This window comes from Anticarsia gemmatalis, chromosome 7 (assembly GCF_050436995.1).
Source record: "Anticarsia gemmatalis isolate Benzon Research Colony breed Stoneville strain chromosome 7, ilAntGemm2 primary, whole genome shotgun sequence".
Classification (NCBI taxonomy): Eukaryota; Metazoa; Arthropoda; class Insecta; order Lepidoptera; family Erebidae; genus Anticarsia; species Anticarsia gemmatalis.
Genome location: NC_134751.1, coordinates 6,528,315 through 6,549,044, shown reverse-complemented (window position 1 = coordinate 6,549,044; position 20,730 = coordinate 6,528,315). Strand labels below are relative to the sequence as shown.

Sequence of the window (20,730 nt, the reverse complement as noted above, 5' to 3'; positions counted from 1 at the left end):
AGTAAAGGTCAAATAGTATTTATTATATTTATATAAGTTAGATCGTCATCGTCAGTCATAACAAAGCGACAGGTATGCATCAAAACAGTTATTGAAGAATATACACAGTCTGACCGATTAGAGTAAAACGATTCAAAATATTTTGATTTCCTTCGATACCTGTACAACATCTGAGACCGTTATCCTGTAGATGTAGAACCTGTATCTCTTTATGTCTATTCGGGGCAAAGTATACAATATCCTATTGAATTCAACTGTAATTAATGCGGCAGGCAGTAGATTTCTCGGAGAATAAATTTGTATGGTTTTTATTCTTGAGACCTTATAACAAACAGAATAGGTTTGCTAACATTCTCTCAGATTTGATATTATGAATATATAGGAGTCATTGGCTAAAGGACGAGAAGTTGTAAAGGATGCGGGTTGACGGGTGTCAGCTGTGCCTGGCGATGGGGCGCTGGGGCGTGGGGGGCAAGGGGCGAGGATTAGAGTGCAGCCTCCTCGGGCGAGCGGTACAATGACCTCCGCGCCTGCGCAGCCAACTTGCTCCGCTGCAAATGTTCGCCACACTCGTTGACACTGCACGCGACAACTGATATTAACCTTAATTAACTTGTACGTACTAACGTGCATGCACAAAAAGATAATTGACCGTTTAGCACACATATTTATGATTTTCTATTTCGCTCCACTGCTGTTTACGGGTCAAGCTAAAACATTAACTTTAAATTTCAAGCCACTGATATAATGTGTTATATGAAATATTTTTAACATTACTATGTTATAAAAATTTTGCTGTCAAAAATTTTGTGCGAAAATAAACACAAAATTGAAAATAAGAGAAGAGTGAGAACGAAATTCTACATTTTATGTACCCGATTTAAATTATTTCTTCAGGTTTTCTTTCATACTGTAAGAGAAAAAAAAAGGTGATGCAATAAAAGTTATCATCTAGGCCATCTTAGGTTTTTTCTAGACTTACCTAATCGGAAAGTTTCAAGATAAAAATATCATCCATTTGAGTATTAAGATAACCTCAAGCGAAAATTATTATTAAATTTTGATCAAATTGCTTGAAGCTTAGCATAGTAAGCCAGTCCTTATGGCAGGACGTATTTAAATCTATTTTAAATGGTATTACGTTTATCCAGTGGCAGAATTATTCGAGTGGCTCCCTCGAATCCGACTGTCAGACCGAACTATTCAACAATATGACAGAATCGTGCAAGTGAAAGTTAAATAGAATTGCATAAAGGTACACTTGCTACAAAATGTTTTATCCGCGGACCGCGTAACCTTCTATACGGAACTCTTTTTGACTGACCTGTTCAGGAAGAATGCAATTATGTTTAGCGATTGAGCCCGAAATGTTTATCATTCGCACGTTTTGTTAAACAACAGTGACTGTGCATTTGTATGGATTAATAGTTATTGTAGAGTTTGAGGCTTACTTTAATTGATTATGTAATACCGGTATGTGTGTATACATTCTTTGTTAGTGGGGCTAATTGTCAATATTTAAGCAAATAAATAGAAATAAAGTATTTAAGGAACGTTTCAAGTAAAGCCTCTACTTGAAGACAATTTTCCTCATCATAAGAGTTCACGTACTTACGCTGACACAAGTGAAAAAGTTCGCTGAGCTGAAACGCCGGCATCGTACTACTCGCACATTCATCAACACGCTTATAAATATTATGCACCTACACTAATGCACTACTGAGATTATTAAACGCTCTTAGTATTTAACTAATAGTTCAGGTTTAATTTCAGGAATAAGTGGGTATTATTTATAGCTTTAAATTAAAAAGCAGTTCATTAACATTTCGTTCAAGACGACCAGTTAGGGACTTGCATAAAGACATAACTGATATAGTTTACTTAAATGCGAATTGATGCTAGCTTCACCACACAATTCATTATATCAATAACGGTTATCCCTGCATCGCCAAGGTCTGCTCTAAGCGACAATTCATTTTAGGTTCTCAACAGTCTGTTATATTACACAAATACATTTTTCAAAGTTTGAAATTAATAATTAACAAAGGATAACATGAATAGAGATAGTGCGTGAACATTATGAGTAGAGGTAGTAGCTCATAGCACTCATGGTGCGGGTGTTAGTGCGGTGTGGTGTGACGCAGGTGGCGAGGGCGCTCAACCGTGAATCCCCGCCGCCCCGGTCGACAACTGTTCCCCGTTTTTTCCGTCAGCTCGAGATCAATGGCCGCAACCAAATCCACGTAAGTATCAAGATCACGGATAATCTGCGTTTATTACTGTTTTATCCTTGAAAACAAAAGTTGCACGGTTTCAATATCAAATACCGACGCTTCAGTGGCAACGTTATTTTAATTCGTAGGCATATTGTATAAAGATTATAGATTCTACTACCTTAAGCCCATTATTGCATGTCATTTAGTTAAAAGACACCCCCAAATGAAAGGTATAATTTTATTTATGACTGAATAATAGATCAATATTGCTAGGATACAAAACTAAAACTTTTGGGGAGCCGTTTTATTTCCAACAGCGAGGGGATTCTTGATTTCCGGCTAAACAGGGAAGCCTTACTCATGTATCGCTGACACGGCACTATATTGTATTACACCCTCACCAAATCCCCACCTAAATGCTTACTTGTTAATGTACAGGTTAATGTAAACAAATATTACGACTACTGTTCAAAAAATGGATATTTTCAGACAAAGAGAAGGATGTGCCACTTAACAGAATTAGCAATGGTGTTCGAGTGTAGCGCAGCTAGCTTACAAGACTAGGAATGCCGTAAAACAACGAGCGGCGGACAAACCGGCCGAGGCGACTCTTCGCCAATTAACCGCCTCCGACCTCTGGGCCGCATGCCTGACCGATTATTCCGGCCGATACTCTTCGTAGATACAAGTGGCTAGTGGCTACTGATTAATCCAGGAGTTCTCGATACACCGGTTCATTTCCTATCATTAAACAATGTTGAAATGTTTCCAGCCCAATAATGAGGACTGACGCGTTGTAGCAACTACGTAATCTATGTAGGAAAGGTCCATAAATGCCAGTACAAAGCATAGACCGCATCGTGCAATCTTGCACAATCAAATACATCTTGATACGAGTGTAAATCTTGAGTTCATCTTCATTATACCATAAAGTATTGGATACTGTCTGTATGGACACTAATCTGTGATTGCACTATTCAATTCTTGATATATGTATATTTGGAGGTATATACCTAATTGTCTGTGAAGGGGCAACGTTACACGTGCCAAAATGTTGTAAATAATAAGGATAATTATAAAAAAGTATTTAACATTTTTCACCGTGTTATTGAAATCTATCGAAAAGTATATGCGTCAGCATTGTGAGAAATTGTTTAATGCTTTTTTTTGTAGAAATTATGTACGAGGAATATTGCACATAAAACATGATTGAACTGTGTAAACAAAGAAGAAAGCTGGAAATGCAACATGAACATAAGAGAAGGCCGAAAGAAATCGCTGGAAAAAAGTTGGAGACTCCATGAATGGATGGAAAGTGAGCTGACGGACTAGACGACGCTGCGCCGCGGTTTCAGTTCACACGCTCCCATATGACTTGGTAAAAGCCAGTCGTTTTATTTTCTAAAAGAATACTTATAATTTATTGTCACTACACCACATTTCAATTGAGTTAGTTTAGTGTCTACCCACAAACTGTATTATTCTAGTCGATTTGTTTGGCTGTTCTGCTATCAGGGGCTACTGAATCTTTTGTTATGTCCTGGAATGCAGGCTGTGTGGAAATCGGCCGGCGCAATACTGCCCCAAACAAGTTAGATATCAAACTATTATGCATAGATTGAGTGAACATTGAAATAACAATTTTGTTAACTGAGTCACCGGTACCTACAAGTAGGTAGAAGAATAGTTTAGCGAAAACGTTTAATATTGAAATATGTAATACCTTTTTACATTACATAATTTTCTTTTTAGAATCAAGCAGGAAATAGGTAAGTGATGACAACATGAACAACTTCATTCTGTTGACCGAGTAAAAGCAGTAATGATACAAAAAATAAACACACCAAATGCATAAATTATTACCTAATAACGGTAATTGGATTGACCTGCCTGGGGAAACGAGAGAGGATACCAAGCCAGGATGTTAAACTAGTTCTTAATTTATTATTATCTTGTAAAACTAGCCGCAGCGAGTCGACATAACTGTTTTTATAAACATGTGAAGGCAGTTTCGAACACAATGCATTCTACGTGATAAAAACTGGACCCAAAGCGTTTACTGTTTCGTATTGTTTATCTACTGATTAATCAGGTAGTGTGATAATACGGAGAGCACTCGGGATAGCCAACCATTTAACTATATCTGATAAATCGACAGAATGACTGACAGACTAACACAAGGGCCTTCGGATTATACTGTTCAATTTTTGAAGATCATTGACAATATATTCTAGATAATATTTCTACATTATCTCGCGACATATAGATTCAGTACCGTAAAACGGGGTGAATAGAATTCGCGGGGTGAATAGAAAAAAAATCAGGAAAGTTTTCAAGCCCAATGTTTGAGTACTCCTCGTTTAAGAATTTTGTTCAAATTTGAAATGATTACACGTCGATATTACTTCTCTGCGGTGTCATAATTGTTTAAATGTTTAAATTGATATTTATACCCAAAAAATTGCTTCAAAGTCAACCGTCCTCGAATGCCTTAATGGTCCATACATTTTTTTCAAAACTTTGGTTTTAAAGTGGAATTTCTTTTCTAATGAGTTGTTTGGAGTGTTTATCTCTTTAGGTGTATATTTATCTATAAAGATACAATATTGTTAACTGAAAAAACGTTTTAAAACACAATTTTTCCATTCACCCCTTTGGTTGTTTCGATTCACCCCTATCGCTGGGTGAATAGAAATTGACCATTTTTTTAATGAAATATCGTAAAACTATGCATATTTTTGGACAAATATGGTTTTAACTCTTTCTTCATGGCGCCGGACATGATATAAAACAACCTGACAATAAAAATAACAAGTTATTCGCTACAAATTTTTAGGACAAAGTTGAAAATTGTTTCTATTCACCCCGTTTTACGGTATTATATTGCTATCAATCTGAAATAAACAAAAAACTTAGTTTAATGCTCACCTGTGGTTGCGATGAAATATTATTTATCAGTGTTTCACCTCGGTTAAATTAAAACAACGAAACATTATCGCATCGCTCAGTTTCATTTCACTTGAGTGTACAATTTTGAATGGTTTTACTTCACTAACTCACTGTTCAACAGAATATTACACACGAAACCTGTAGAGATGAATGATTTTACGGTTTTAAAATTGTATTCACGGTTGGTTTGTGGCGGCAATGTCAGTCGGCATCGAAAGCCGTGCTGAATGCGAAGTACGAGACTCTCGGAGTAACGTGGAGTGCGGGGGCGCGAGCAGAGCGACCGCGACGTGCGCCCACGGCGGCTATCCGACACGAATGAAGGAAAAATAAAAGCAGTTAAAGAAAGTTCGACGTCACCACGATAAAAGCCTTTACGTAGATGCTCGATTCGAAACTAATAACTCATGTTACGCGTGTAGACGACTAGCTAACACTAACTGCGTGTCCTCCTTGTGTACTTTCAATGAATTATACATGGAATCACAAATACTTAGGCAGTTTTATAACTAAATAGACCACGCAGTACGCACTAATAATTCTGGTTGTTAGTAATAATGACAGTGCTAAAAATCAATACAATATTAATGTTAGGCTTTGCAAAAAACTCAAAATGCATAAAATGTTACCCTGTTAATATTTTGATTTTCTAAGAAAAACAAATTTAATTTGATCGAAAAAATCATCGTGCAGATGATTAGTGCGGAGGTAAATCAATTAAAAATGAAACAAGGAATAACCACATTTGAACATATTTTATTAATAGCACAACAACACTAAAACTAAAATCCTTCATTATCACATCATTACCAATTCTATGTCCTTTCTCATCTCATATCTGTTATATTGTGTTTTTAAATAATGTTTATGAAAGATATGATGCCTTCCTTTCTAAAATATCACCCAAAAATACAGCCTTCTATAACACTCTAGACCATTTCACACTTCTTTGGCTTCTTTAAAGCTAATATTTACAATAAACATCTATATAACATCGATTTGATCAATAATTCTCTAAAATACATTTATCAACAATTAAATCTAATCAATTAGGCTCATTAATTGTCTCGTAGAAACATACGTACGTTTGTCAGACATTATCATTTACACAATATCGTCGTGTGCCTGTATCGGTGAGTTCTGCTAAGCATCTGTCGTCACCGCGCTTCTCGCTTGGCTTGGAGCGCTCCCGCGCCGGCGCGAGCGGAGCCGCTGTGCGCTCCGCCCCGCCAGCCCGCCGCCTTACTTCAGTACAGGACCAGCTATCTCTACATGTTACTATGAGCCCATTTCCTAGATTACGCAACAACCCTAACAGGTGTGTCTGGAGAACTAAACGGGTAGGTACCTATTCAAAAACAAATAGGTGAACTACGTTTACAATAATCATATAAATTTCAGGTAAGTTCATTTATAAAATCATTTCCTACAGGATAAAACATGATAGTTATCAAAATAAAGTCATCTAAAAAATTATAACAACTTAATTTAAATTTTAGAGTAACTTTTCTTAAATGCTAAAAATCTACAATTTGAGTAAAGTATCTAAACGACGAATCTAATCTACGAACTTGATATCTACAGTTAGTTAAGGTACCTACTTACGCAATCTTTCAAATTGAATAATTGAATTGAAATATACTTGAACAGTGCAAAGAACCCTTAATACTCTCGAAGCATCTACTAATGAACTTTTACGTATTGTTGTCTAATAAATTAACGACTTTCGATTAGTATACCAATCTCCAATAAATATTTAACATGCAGAGAAATACATTAAAAATTAAACATTTTACTACTTCAAAGTAACGCAGGTATACATTTTCCTAACGCCTCTAAGTTCTAATTACTCAACATAATAATATGTATTCTACTTACATGTGTAATTATTAAGTTTGTAATCAGGTGCAACATAATATTTCTGTGCTTAATTAACTAGACAGTAGGTACGACATTTTAAAATATGTGCACAAGACTTCTGGTTTTTATAAAGTTCATCAGACAGACATCTACATAGATTACCTATTAAAATCGTCAAGAATTAAATACTTTGAGGGTTTTTGCTAATTCGCTGAGGGCAAGAAAATTGGGCAAAAATGTACCAAGATATAAACTGGCAGGTTACAGTAATACATCATCCAAACAATTTGACAATCTAACCACATTCATTATAACATTCCTAGGTACATAATAATATGTAAGTATATCATACAGATTTTAGTTATATTATGATTTAGCTGCCTTTTGTACTAGTCGTTTTATAAAACCCAATGGAACGTAAGCAGTTAGGACTAAACCATAAAGAAACCAACCAGAAAAAGTAATTAATATAAAATTTTTAAAAGTAATGGTTATCTACTATCAGTCGTTCGTTATCCTTCTTCGTATAACAAAAACACGGACCAGAGTTTGATGAGAATATTTTTTATACATTAAAATTTTGGCAACATATAATCCTGTATTTATCATTTTTGTTTTTATTATAGGTATGGTTACTAGTACTTACTACTTTAAACCAAGTAACTATCTTAATATTGCAATGTCACATTTTTCAACTTAAGTCATTTGTGAACCCAGAACATCATAGCAAATTCGTTTTTGATACAAAAATATAAAACAATATCCAAGGATTACAATAGGATCATGCATTTCACCGCTCTCGAGTCTCAATTTAATACACTACATGCTTTCATATCTTCAGTGTAATGTTTGCTCGTAGATACGTTTAATTAATTTTGGTAAATTATGTTTGTGATTTATTTTGCGTTTGATATAAACAAACAGGAATGTTAATGGTTTCAAAATTGGCTACAAACTCTACTGTGTTTTGTGAAACGGACAATTAATGGCTTGGGATTGTGTGCGATCGTGTTTATTGTCACTTTTGTGGCACAATAACTGATAAATACGAAATATGGACTACAATGAACATAATTTTACCATTTGTGCTTTATAGACGGAATGTATTCTAAACTGGACGTATATCTATTATACATATTCCACGTTTTGTAAATTATATTTGGGTAACAAAATAATTTTAATAGTTTACATAAAGACAAGGTAATATACGATATCTCCAGATTATATAATATGCATTTTGGTAAATTCGATTACGGTGCTTGACGAGCACATCTATGTATAAACCACAGAACAAAAGTAGATCGGTACAATCACGAGCAATATTTTTTTGTAGCTGATTAGGTATCGCATCAGCCATTGATCGTATCAAATTAGCAAATTTTTTGTTGGTGAGGTTCAATTTTCTTTTTATTATAATTTTAGTGCTCGTGATTGATCTCAATTTTTTTTTTCGCTAATAAAATTAATTGAATTTTTCAATGCAAATACAAATAAAAATCCTTTAAACCATATCTACTCATTTAAAGATTGAACGAAGTAGTTTTTAATGCATTTGGACAAAAATACTAACTTAGCAGAAAATAAATTATTTCGGTTGTTACTGAGTACTGACCTTTATTCCGCACTATCAATATTCGTTCACGGTAAACAAACAAATTAAAGGCAAACTGAAAATTATATTTTCACGTACATTTATAATTTCGCGATATTTTAAGCTTTCTCTAGAATTAATATTTTTGTCAATAAACATAATTTGCGTAACGCAAAATATGTTATTTCACAGTCCAAGACATTTTCCAAATATAATCAATTTTATTTATTAAGTAGTAAGGTAAATGTATTATATATCTAAATGTAAACTAAATTTTTCCCAAAGTTTTCTACATGTAATTTAGTACCAATGTAAACAATTAAACAATTCATGTAAGTATTATCTGATTCTACCCTGCGTTTTTCAATTTTCTCTCGTCATTGATAAATAAATTTATAGAACACCTATTGATAGGTAGAAATATTTTTATAAGGTTTGATCTCATACATTGATATTTTTCAATTAAATAATGATATAAATTGACGCTGTGAGATGAAACTAAGTAATCATCTCTAAATGGTATCGAAAATATAATAACAATATTGTCTATGAAAAATATTGTTATATCTTAGCACCACTAGCCTACCAAGTACATAATATATTATGTCCGTCAACGTATTACATTCCATGTATTGACATACTACAAGATATTGCTCTGAATTTTGTTTCCTTAGGACCAAACATATCTAGGTTAACCGGACAGGTGATATAAAAAACAACATGGATAAAAAATTATTAACTAGGTATAAGAAATATTTTATCAGCATTTACATAGTTTTTCAATTCCTTTCATTTATTATGAGCAATCAATGTGTGTCGTAGAGCTCAATATTTTCTAATATTTAATATTCCTACTCAAACACGCATCTTTAACTAATGTAATAAATTTGGCATACACAATATTTGAAGAACATTAACATTGACCTGATTTCATAGGTTTACTGATACTGACTATCGTAGGTGTTTACAGCTATTTATAACAATCTATTTACCCGCTACATTTGACACGGAGCAAGTGAGGAATTTATAATCTAGTCATATAAGTAGCAACCTAGAATATAAGCTGCTGTTCACTATATGTATATTATTGTACAGAAAAAATACATAAATGATTCGGTGAAGCCATTTGTTTACGATGAAATTATGTAATAGTTCATAAGTAAAAATGAATTATTATAATATAACTATGGTTTGAGCGACAGGTATATTTCCTAAAAACTCAGACTAATATTAATGTTTAGTTTTTAAACTTTTGTTACCGTTACTAAGTTCATTTGACTTGGCATCACTTTTCTTATTAAGTACATTTGAACTTGACGTAGAGTTAGTTGTGGAAGAAACTGTAGAAGTACTCAGTATTTTGGAAGTTTCGGCACCGGTTTTACTGGTGGTTGTGATATTGCTTTTGGCCGTGTCTATTTTTGCAGCACTCGTGGTTAAAGGTGCATTCTTAGTAATACCTGTTGTAGTCGGTGCATTTATAGCAGAAGTGGTCACTACAGTTGTACCCATTGCAGAAGTTGTTGATATTGCAGGGCTCTTAACAGATGTAGCTGATACTGTCGTACCCTTTGTAGACGTACCTGATACTGATGAACTCTTCGTAGTTGCCGTTGGTGCTGCTGTAACCTTTGCAGATTGGGTTGATGCTGCTGTAACCTTTGCAGATTGGGTTGATGCAGACGAATCCTTTGAAGTTGGGATTGTTACTGAAGTGCTTTTTGCTGTTGGAGTTGTTGCCGAAGTAGCTTTGGCAGTTGTGGTTGACACAGGTGTTTCTTTTGTGGTAGGGGCTGATACTGAAGTACTCTTTGCAGGTGCGGTTGATGCTGTAGTACTCTTCGCAGCCGGCGTTGATGCCGTCGTGCTCTTTGATATTGGGATTGATGTTGCCGTACCTTTTGCAGTTGGGATTGATGCTGATGTGTCCTTCGCAGTTGGTGTTGATGCGGTCGTACCTTTTGAAATTGGGACTGATGCTATCGTACTCTTTACAGTCGGGGTTGATGCCGTACCCTTTGCGATTGGAATTGATCCTGATGTGCTCTTACCAGTCGAGGTAGTTGGTGTAGTGGCTTTTGTAATTGGGGTTGATGGTGAAATACCCTTTGCAATTGATGTTGATGCTGTCGTGCCCTTTGGTATTGGGGTTGATACAGTCGCTTCCTTTGCAGTTGGTATTGATGCTGATGTACCCTTTGAAGTCGGGGTTGTTGCGGATTTACCCTTTTCAGCTGGGACTGGCCCTGATGTATCCTTTACTAGTGGCTTTGACGCTGGGGTACCTTTTGCAGTTGTGTTTGACACTAAAGGACTCGTTACAGAATTAGTTGATGTTGTTTGACTCTTTTGTGTTGTAATTGGCACAATAGAAGCAGTAATTTCTGTTTTGCTGTCTGTAGCTTGGGATTTCGCTTTAGAAACAGCTACTTTTGCGGTAGGTACATCACTTTTTACACCTGACACTGCTTGAGAAATAGTTGTCGGAGTAAACTCTTTAGCTGAAGCACTTGGCGTCTTTGAACTAGATGTTTTTGCACTCGAAAGAGCTGTGGGAGTTGATATCACACTTGATGGTTTGATCCCGTTTCCAGTATATTTCACTTCACTATCCATGACTTTTGTTACTGGTGTTTTTGATATTGGAAGTATAGTACTAGTTGAAGTAGTATTTGGTTTGACAGATGTGATAGAATTCGATGTAGATGATTTATTGGCTACAACAGTAGTACTAGAAATAGAAGGCGGAGTTGTACTAGTGGCAGTAATAGAACTGGTAGATTGGACATTATTGGCAGTTGATTTTGGCAATTTCATTTTATCACTTAGACTATTTATAACATTTGTCGGTTCAGTTTGCGTAACAGATTTCGACGAAGGAGCAGTTACGTCCATTTTCTTATCCGTCGTCAGGTCATCAATTAAAGGCGGACTGCCTAAGTTAGATTTGAATTTCGAAGAATCATCTTTATCGATAGCAATTTTTTGGCGCTGTAATTGTTTGTTGCCAGTAGACGTATTTGTTCCTGTTTTAATTTTGTAGGGATCTTCAGTTTTCTTTTCAGAGGTTCCAGGATCCTTTATATCTCTTTTATCGACGGCTTTAATGTTTTTATTTAAATCTATCTGCTGTGGTGCTTTAAAAGCATCGATCTTATCGGGTTTATTTATAAAAGCATTCGAGACTGCTGTTTTCTGTTGTTCTGCGCTTGTACCTATCGGAGACTGAGCTACAGTTGTTTTCCCAGATATTCCGTAATTAACATTTTTTTCTTCGTCCATAAATGAATCTTTAATAGATTTTTGAGATACCTTGTTGCCCGTGTCTATATTTTTTACATCTTTCATCGGAGCCCCAAAAGAAGTGAATGCTTTATCAGATGAACTTTTGCTATCAACAAATTTACTTGTTGGCGTTGTTATTTCTGTTGCCTTTACTTTCTGATCTTGTTCTGGAACAACATGTGGTTTACTTTTTGGTATGTTATGCATAGTGGTAATACTTGAAGTTACTATTCCTGAGGTTTCACCACCACCGCTGCCTACACCCTTTAAGACACTAACTTCTATTGTTGATAATATCGGGACAGGCGTAACTTGAAGAGGTTCCATGTGTTTTGTTTTGCCATCAGTGTGAATCTTAGCTGTAGTGAATATCAACGGACTCGGATTATAACCAGCTTGTTTTGAAACGTCAATTTCAACCAATATTTGACTTCTAACGGCAACTTTTATAGCATCAGGGCTATTGAACACGTTTGTATTCATGTGATTATGAAGATGTCCCGACACGCCTTTTGGCAGTACGTTTGAGTTTGCAGGAATTGTTATAATTGTATCAGAGATCTTTCGAATCTCAGATTGCGACGACATTGTATCATCTTGTAAGAGTTTCTGTTTGTCATTGTCTTTTTCGCTAATGGCGTCAGTCTTTGTTTTTGATAACAAATTATATTTGGCACTTTGGTTCGATACTTCGGGCTTTTCTTTATCCTTTTGAAGCAGTGGTTCAATAACTGCGTCATCAGATTCATGGCTGAGACTTTGAACTTTTCTCTTAATAGAACTTCGTTTGGTTTTCATTATTGCACATGGCTTTTTAATTTCGTTTTCAATTCCACTTGTTATAGAAGTTGTATCACCTCCGTCTTGAGATGTCTGAAATGGTATAATTACAAATTATAGCAAATTAGGACGCATAAATGTTATGGAAAACCGTTTATAATTACTACAATACCTTGTTACCTACATAATAGTATATCGTATAGCCATTTTCAAAAGGTACCCTGTCACATTTTCATAATTACGCTTCATGCATACGGTATATCTGGATATACCGTATATGAGGCCCTCTTCGTTAAAAACATACAGACTGATGCTGATGATTTTGTACAAACCATAAATACCTATTGGTTTGACAGCGATTATAAAACATTTTTCTTCTAGAACCATCAAATATCGTAACGTAAATAATAAATATTTTTAATATATCGTAAAGATTTAGTAATTACCTTCCGCATGGCAACAAGTGGATGTGTATGCGGGGGTCAAGCACCCCGTTCCCGCAGCACCGGACGGCCGTGCAGTAACAGCACGGGCGGCGACAGCTCAGTCTCAGCGCGGAGCACTCCCGAAGTTGACGAAGGACCCCACTCTTCAGTGGGCCGAGCAAGTACGCGAGCTTTCTGCAACGATTTAGTGCATATATGACTATAAAAGCAATATTTCGTCATATTTCAGCCTAGCCTTTCTTCCAACTATGTTGGAGTCGGATATCAGTTCTTTAGACGCAACGACTGCCGTGGATCCATAGATCCTCCACAACCCTTTACCTGAGTTATTACACGATACCCCATTGTATGACCAATATTTCGTGGCACTTACAAAAAACTAATCTAAATTTTCTGCGTTCCTTTTTAAGTCGTTTAGTAAGAAACCAAATCCAATCCCATAAACAAGGGAATGTTCAAACAAAACAAGGCAGTAAAAATCATTGGCTGTAGCGTTAGCAAAGACTTGCATGTCGCATGCTGATTAAACAAATTTAAATTTATTTAATCAGCATGCGACTGCGACATGCAAGTCTTATAAAATAAAAAATAAATTTCCTTACCTCCATAATAGTGAGATCGTCAGGTCCGCTACAGATTTGATCAATAGCCATTAGAACGACTACCACGACGGGTAACACGCCGAGGGTCCATCCTACTGCATCGGCCCACATTGGATACACGTAGCTAGCGTATGAGGCCGGCTTGTACTCGATCCAGTTGAACACCAGAATGAACTGTTTACATAGAAATAACATTTATACAAACGCTAAATTATGGGTAACATTTTGAAGACTTTTTAATGTTAACATATCTACAAACCACCAAGGCCGCAGGTGTAATCAGTCGCCACATAGCGCTCCAGAAGAAAACCCACAGCTTGGACTGTCGGCCGATCATTCGTTGAATGTCTCCACAAAACTTCTCAGCGCCATAAATCCAGGCTATCAGAATACACTCACCGATTGCAATAATGAGAACTGACCAGTTTGCTGCGTATTTGTCCATAAGTTGTAACCAATACATGCCGCTCTGAAACATTGTAAAGAAACTAGTTAGGTATTTCATTAAATTAAATAATGAGATTCTACTCCAAAAATACGACCACCGAATCTCAGCCCTATTAGCAGTATGGAACTAATTAACTTACGTTTGTCGTGAAAATCAGTCCTCCAAGGTAACCAAAGATCGCAACAGTCAAAACGACCCAAACCTTTTTCTGTCGAAAGTTGGGAAACCTGTCTAATATGGCAGTTGTTACTGTCTCCATCAACGCAAACTGAAACAACGAGTAAAATGTATTACGACATTTAATGCAAATTTCTAACAAAATAACAGTTTAATGACATTACCTGCGAATCCAGACCGAGTGTCAGAAGCATGACGAAGAACAGGATAGACCAAAGTGGTGACACAGGTAACCTAGTGACCACTTCAGGGTATACGATGAAAGCAAGTCCTGCCCCTTGGTCGACTACTCGGTCAACACTCACGTTGAGTTCATGAGCCAAAAACCCGATCACAGAAAATATTACCAATCCAGCAAAGAAAGATGTTGCTATGTTGGACACTGCGACAATCAAGGAATCACTGAAAATAATGAAAATAAATATTGACTAGTGTCTTACACTTTCGATACAAAGGAAATGAGATAGGTCCCTATTCTTTTTTCGAGGAGCTCTTTGTAATATCGGTTACTTACATGTAACAGTTGTTAGAGAACTTGTTATATGATGAAAGAGTAATAAGACCACCCCAAGCCGGACTTAATGCAAAAAATATTTGGACAGCTGCGTCGCCCCAAACCTGAAAGTTAAATCATAATGTTAATTACAAACACAAATTTATGTTCATTTAAAAATGTCGGTAAAAATTATAAAATGTTAAATACCTGCGCGTTAGCGAGTTGGCTGAAATCTGGTGTGAGGTAGAAAAGAATACCAGTAGAAGCGCCAGGCAGGGTAACACCTCGAAAAAATAATATTACCAATACCACATAGGGGAAAAGAGCTGTGAAATATACCACCTAAAAAGAAAAAAAAATGTTGTACATTTGTGAACGAAGTACCATTTGTTCGAAAAACACAGTAAAATATGACATAACATGACATGATTTAAAAAAGTATATTATATTGTAAATTAATAGACTAAATACTTACATACTTTCACTTCTAAAGTTTGTTACGAGTAAACTAATAAAAATAAAACTTGGAACTGGTTTCCAAAAGATGTTCATACATGTTAGATGTTATTAGAATTCGTGATGCATGTGAATGTTCAATATCATGATGTAACTTTAATCAAACTCGTAGTTATTCTCGCTCATTAAATAATAATCTGCCAGGGGTGATAATGAAAAGAAGAAATGAAAAATTAGCTTTCAGTTTACATTAGCTTATAGAATAATAGTCGTAGCTTAATTATAGTAGGTACTTTAGTTGTAACCTAGATATACATATCTTTAAAGCAGAAGAGTTGATTAACCGCTTTATTATGTTTATCATTAACTAGTTAATCTTTGGCACGAGATCTCACACTTTTACTGACTATCAGCAAACTGGAAATGATGGCATAGTGCATGTACATAGCTAAGGAAGCCTATCATATAAGTACGATTGTCGGTTTTTATTTTTAAAATACGTAAAATTCATACCTTTCCCGAAGATTGCACACCTTTGCATAAACAAAGAAACACAATTAGCCAGGCTGCTAAGAGACAAACAGCCATACCCCAACGGATCTGGCCAGTTTCTTCGATACCTGATGATAAACCCAGCACTTGGTTTCTGCAAATATATTTTTTTTTATTATACGTAGGTACGTTACTTGGGTACTTAATTTCGAAGACAAATACGCACGTGAAGTATTCTTCGGCCGGAGGTCGTCTTAATGCATTCGCTGCTAATGCAGCGATGTTGTGTGTAGCGGTGTAAGATTGGTTGTAGCATTGTCTGAGGTAGTAAGTGCCGTTACTAGCTTCACAGCTGTCTGCTTCTTCGTAAGAATAACAATCTGTAAACATACAGAAAAAATAAGCTTTCACATAACATGAAGATGTATATAAATAACTAGCTGACCCGCGCAACTTCGCTTGCGTCACCTAAGAGAATGAGTCAAAATTTTCCCCGTTTTTGTAACATTTTTCGTTGCTTCTCGGCTCCTAATGACCGTAGCGTGATGATATATAGCCTATAGCCTTCCTCGATAAATGGGCTATCTAACACTGAAAGAATTTTTCAAATCGGACCAGTAGTTCCTGAGATTAGCGCGTTCAAACAAACAAACAAACAAACAAACAAACTCTTCAGCTTTATTATATTAGTATAGATTACTTAAGATAGAATGTACTGGTAATACGTACGTTCAGTGCTCCATTCAGCGTCACAATTTTGCCACGGCAACTGATAAAAGATGCTTTTAAAAGATACGCCCATGTAGTATATAGTCCATGCTATGATAAGGTTGTAGTAGAGCATGACAATACTAGAGACAATCACCATGCCGTAACCAAGTCCTTGAAAGAGCGGGCAAAACTTGTTGTAAACAGCAACCGGACCCAACGCGGCATACTGACCAAATGACAGCTCCATGAACATGAGAGGTAATCCAGCTATTATCAGCATTATGGTAAACGGTATAAGAAATGCACCTGTAAAGATAAATACTATCTCACTGAAACATTCCGGTAATTTTCTACTTACGGTACCAAAGATTTTAGAATGGCAAAAGTCAATGAAGAATTCATACGGGTAAATTCTATGGGAAGGAAGTATGAGAGGACCTTACCTCCACCATTGTTGTAACACAGATAAGGGAAGCGCCATACATTGCCTAATCCCACACTGTAGCCCAACAGTGAAAGAAGAAAATCGAATCGCCCCGTCCAGTTTCCTCGCGCTGGCTCTACATCCTCTGCGGCAGGCTCATGGTTTAATTCCTCCTTACACTGACATAAATAAAAATACTTTCAATGATACTATTTACATGTTAGAAACATCTTAATAGTTTCTGACTGCAAGTTAAATCTAAAGGAAGGATTATGACGGGACATCGTCTTGAACTGTGGCAGATGAAGTTAAGGCACTGCTTAACCCTAAATCTTTTAGAAAATGTTATCTGATTAGTTTTTAGTTTATTAGTGGCCAGTAGTTTTTTGCCAGCTCTTCTCATTGTCCCTATCTTCCGAACTGGAGGTAAATTCACTCTCTGTATCATTGACTATCATAAGTGTCTGCATTTGACCTAAATGAATAAATTATATGATTTTAACTTTTCTCAGGCTAAACTTTTTATTTAAAATTTATTATAATCGCAATTAAAGAGCGATTCCTTAATTAAAAGCCAACATTTCTAAACGTTGATTAAAAGTGTACTAGCTGTTTGTTGTCGAATATCTATTCTATTATGATCAGACACAAGGAGCTTTTACAATTTATTCTGCCCGCAACTTTGTCTGTGCATAAAGATTGACTGATTTAAAAATTATGCGATGAGTGAAACAAGCTGAGAGCGACCTTTTTTTAAACATCATTCGGTACATTGCGCTTTGAAGAGTAACAAATGTTCCCACAAACTTTCGCATTTATAATATTAACAAAACATTGCAAGATAGGTAGATTAGAATACCTTAAGATTGAAATAAAATAAATATGTATCAGATTCGTACGTTGTTAGTGTAAATAATTAGAATAAAATGTCAGTTTTTCTCAATTTCATCCCTTTTTTTATATTTTTAGAAAGCTTTCAATAAAACACACTAAAATTAAATAGGTACTTGGGCTAAATATAAAATTAAACGTATATTATTTAATGATATATAACGATGAAAAATAATGTCGATCCTAAATTGATACTAATTGATACATTGATACAACGTGATACCCCATCATAAGGTTTGAAGAAGCCAGAACTTAGGTATGTTCTGCCTAAATGTTAACTGACAAAAGTGACAGAAGTTAGCTTACCACCTTAAAATGTACTCATAATATTGTGACTATTAGTAGACAGTACTACAAAAAAACTAATTCCGTGATACGTTTTCAAAACAGCTGATGCCAGACCTACACAATAAGTATATCCCCTCGACCCTTCATCGTCATTGTTGCGAGAAATCTATACGTATACCTATAACATACCTATCTATTCATATAGCATGAGTGACCTACATATTTAAAAGGCCTAAAACCTCCTTGCATTTAGTAAAATAAATGTAGAAGTGGATAAAACTTTGATATTACGTAACAAAAAATATTTACCTATTTTATAATATAGATGCTGATAAATGAATCGTTTGGTTATTTAGTACTTACATCGACGATGTTTTTATCCATTGCAGATATATTCTTGGCAACTGCTGGAATTTGGGTTTGTGATGAATTGGATGACTTCACCATCTTAATTGAAGTATAACTTAAACTATTTTCGCAAACATTGCAATTTAAGCATTATATCGGCAGTCACCGCCGCATCGATGACACAAGGACTACTGGGCTTCGCAGAGAACATCACACGCGTCAGGAATACGAGCACACGAAAATGACTTCACTACACACATGTCAAACTGTTATCATTAAAAACGACCGTTTTCAAGGAATAAATCAAAAAGCGAGCGAGTTAAGTGTACATTAAATCGAAAAATACAAAACGCAGGAACGCGCAGATGTCAAGTTTCGCATCGACCGAACTCTGAATGAACATCTAGGTCAATATCAAGCCTCCGCCTCCGCCGCACCCCTCGCCCTTCTTTACCCCGTTGTGAAAATTTTCTTCCCTACATCAATATGGAAATTTTCAGAAAATCTCCTTGCAATCATTAAGTTACTACAGATTATGAGTACGCATCCGCCAACGACATTGTAATATTATGTATTTCTGTACCCCATTAGAATCTAGCATCACCTCTCTCTCTCAACATGCGCAATAATTCTTACTTGCGTACACCTGAAAACTTTGAATATTTCTTTGATTCTGACATGTCGATTACAGTTATCCCATTATACTAGTACGCCAGTTAATAATATAAAGCTTTACTTCGTCAACATTCGTGAAACATGCGTTCATTTTATGTAATGCCAATCAGTCATCGATCTAATGTACAGGTTTATTAACATTCTGTCTACTCTATATCAGTGTAAGTACGATGCCCCACTATGCTTTTATGTAAGCAAGTGGTCAGTCAACTTTGTATATATATTTGGGTATAAATAGATGAGCTTTATCGTGACTTAAATTCTCTGCCTCTCGTTTGAACACGCCGATTGGGAATAGCAAATTAAAATCATTTATTTCAGGCCATTACTGCCCATAGATTTATTTTATCTTTTACACATATCGAACATATTATAGTTAATTTCACGTTGTTATTAATATTACTTTCAATAGATACTTATTGATTAATATACTACTATTTTATTATTGGAATACTGTCTTCACAAAAAAATCCTCAAGGGTTCTATTAAGCCCCGCGATAACCAAAAGCAACTTGAAGGTTTTTACTTTACTACCCAGTTAATTTACATAATAACAATAACAATTATTAGGTATAAAGTTCAAGTTATCAAAAATTGAGTAGATAAGTAATAATCAGTAGGTTCGCAAGGTGACTATTTGTACTACATCCTATGCTATGGAAAACAACACACGTGCCTAGATATCGTAAAAGTAATATCCGCGAGCTAATCATTTCCCCTTTCACAAGTGAATCTGCCTGGTCTCACAAGAAAACCGGAGCAATCCAAATGCGTTAGCTAATTTATTATTTAATTTTCTTTACCTGTGTAGGCAGTACCTACCCAGATTGATTAAATGTTGCGATCAATTAGAATGGTAAATCGTAAAATTGGGTAATCGTGTAAAAGCGGATATTACAAGCGCTTTTTATTACTTCGTTATACGAATCTACTTGCTTTACTATTTAAGAGTAGGTTTGGGTGATTCGAAAACGTGATACATGGTTGCGGGGTGTTATCGCTACGTAAAGGTCTCTGAGTCGATTCTCGGATCGGTCTGTCGTGAAATGCTTTATAGAGTTTGGAAATTGTAGTCATTGATTTCATTGCAACATAGTTTGATCAATACTTTTCGTCGATTCGTATCAAAATAAAAACTATAAAGTAAGAAACTGTTTTGTTTTCCAATTGCATTTAATTTTGTCGAGTTGTTATTTAAGTATTTCAACTGGCGAATCAACAAAATCTATTGATTTCTGTAACAGGCAATAAATTTCTACATGATAATATTGCATTAGATACTATTGGAATAGCAAGCATAGTAAAAAACCCTTTTATCTTTGGACCACACGAATGTTATGCTTACGCGAAGGGCGGGCGCTCAGGCAGGTGTTCAAAATATACATTAATATTGGGGAGTACGTTTTGTGGGGGGTCGATTTATATCATGATGATGGATGTATACTACTTCTATTTACATTTACGTTTCGCTGATTATTGGCAGATACATTATAAGTGGACAAGTTTGCAAAACCCGACATTAACTGTAAAGTGACTATAGTGACAAATGTAGGTAGATGCCAGATGCCTATTGGCGAATCCATATAAACCCCGGG

General features: G+C 35.6%; 2 protein-coding genes across 4 annotated transcripts in view; both read right to left on the bottom strand.

The window, feature by feature from the left end:
• LOC142974422 (uncharacterized) overlaps window positions 1-5,600 on the bottom strand; it is a 32,157-nt gene extending 26,557 nt beyond the window's left edge. The window contains exon 1 of one of the 2 annotated variants that reach the window (XM_076116740.1): window positions 5,145-5,600. The gene's annotated coding sequence lies outside the window, so the exon portion shown is untranslated. The remainder of the gene's footprint in view (window positions 1-5,144) is intronic. The other variant, XM_076116741.1, reaches the window with a different exon arrangement.
• A 301-nt stretch (window positions 5,601-5,901) lies between these two features.
• On the bottom strand, window positions 5,902-18,833 carry LOC142974421 (sodium- and chloride-dependent glycine transporter 1-like). 2 transcript variants are annotated; one of them, XM_076116739.1, is made up of 13 exons: window positions 18,476-18,833; window positions 16,953-17,112; window positions 16,528-16,815; window positions 16,025-16,178; window positions 15,820-15,952; window positions 15,058-15,192; window positions 14,869-14,972; window positions 14,519-14,756; window positions 14,317-14,445; window positions 13,989-14,198; window positions 13,730-13,903; window positions 13,128-13,301; window positions 12,650-12,774 (listed from the first exon to the last, which is right to left on the bottom strand). In XM_076116739.1, the coding sequence occupies exons 1-12, from the start codon at window positions 18,557-18,559 to the stop codon at window positions 13,164-13,166; spliced, it is 1,947 nt and encodes a 648-aa protein (XP_075972854.1). In that variant the 5' UTR covers window positions 18,560-18,833; the 3' UTR covers window positions 12,650-12,774; window positions 13,128-13,163. The 2 variants fall into 2 exon arrangements, with proteins under 2 accessions (XP_075972853.1, XP_075972854.1); XM_076116738.1 differs by lacking the exons at window positions 13,730-13,903; window positions 13,989-14,198; window positions 14,317-14,445; ... (6 more) ...; window positions 16,953-17,112; window positions 18,476-18,833 and having other exon boundaries at window positions 5,902-12,774; window positions 13,128-13,252.
• Window positions 18,834-20,730: the final 1,897 nt, after the last annotated feature.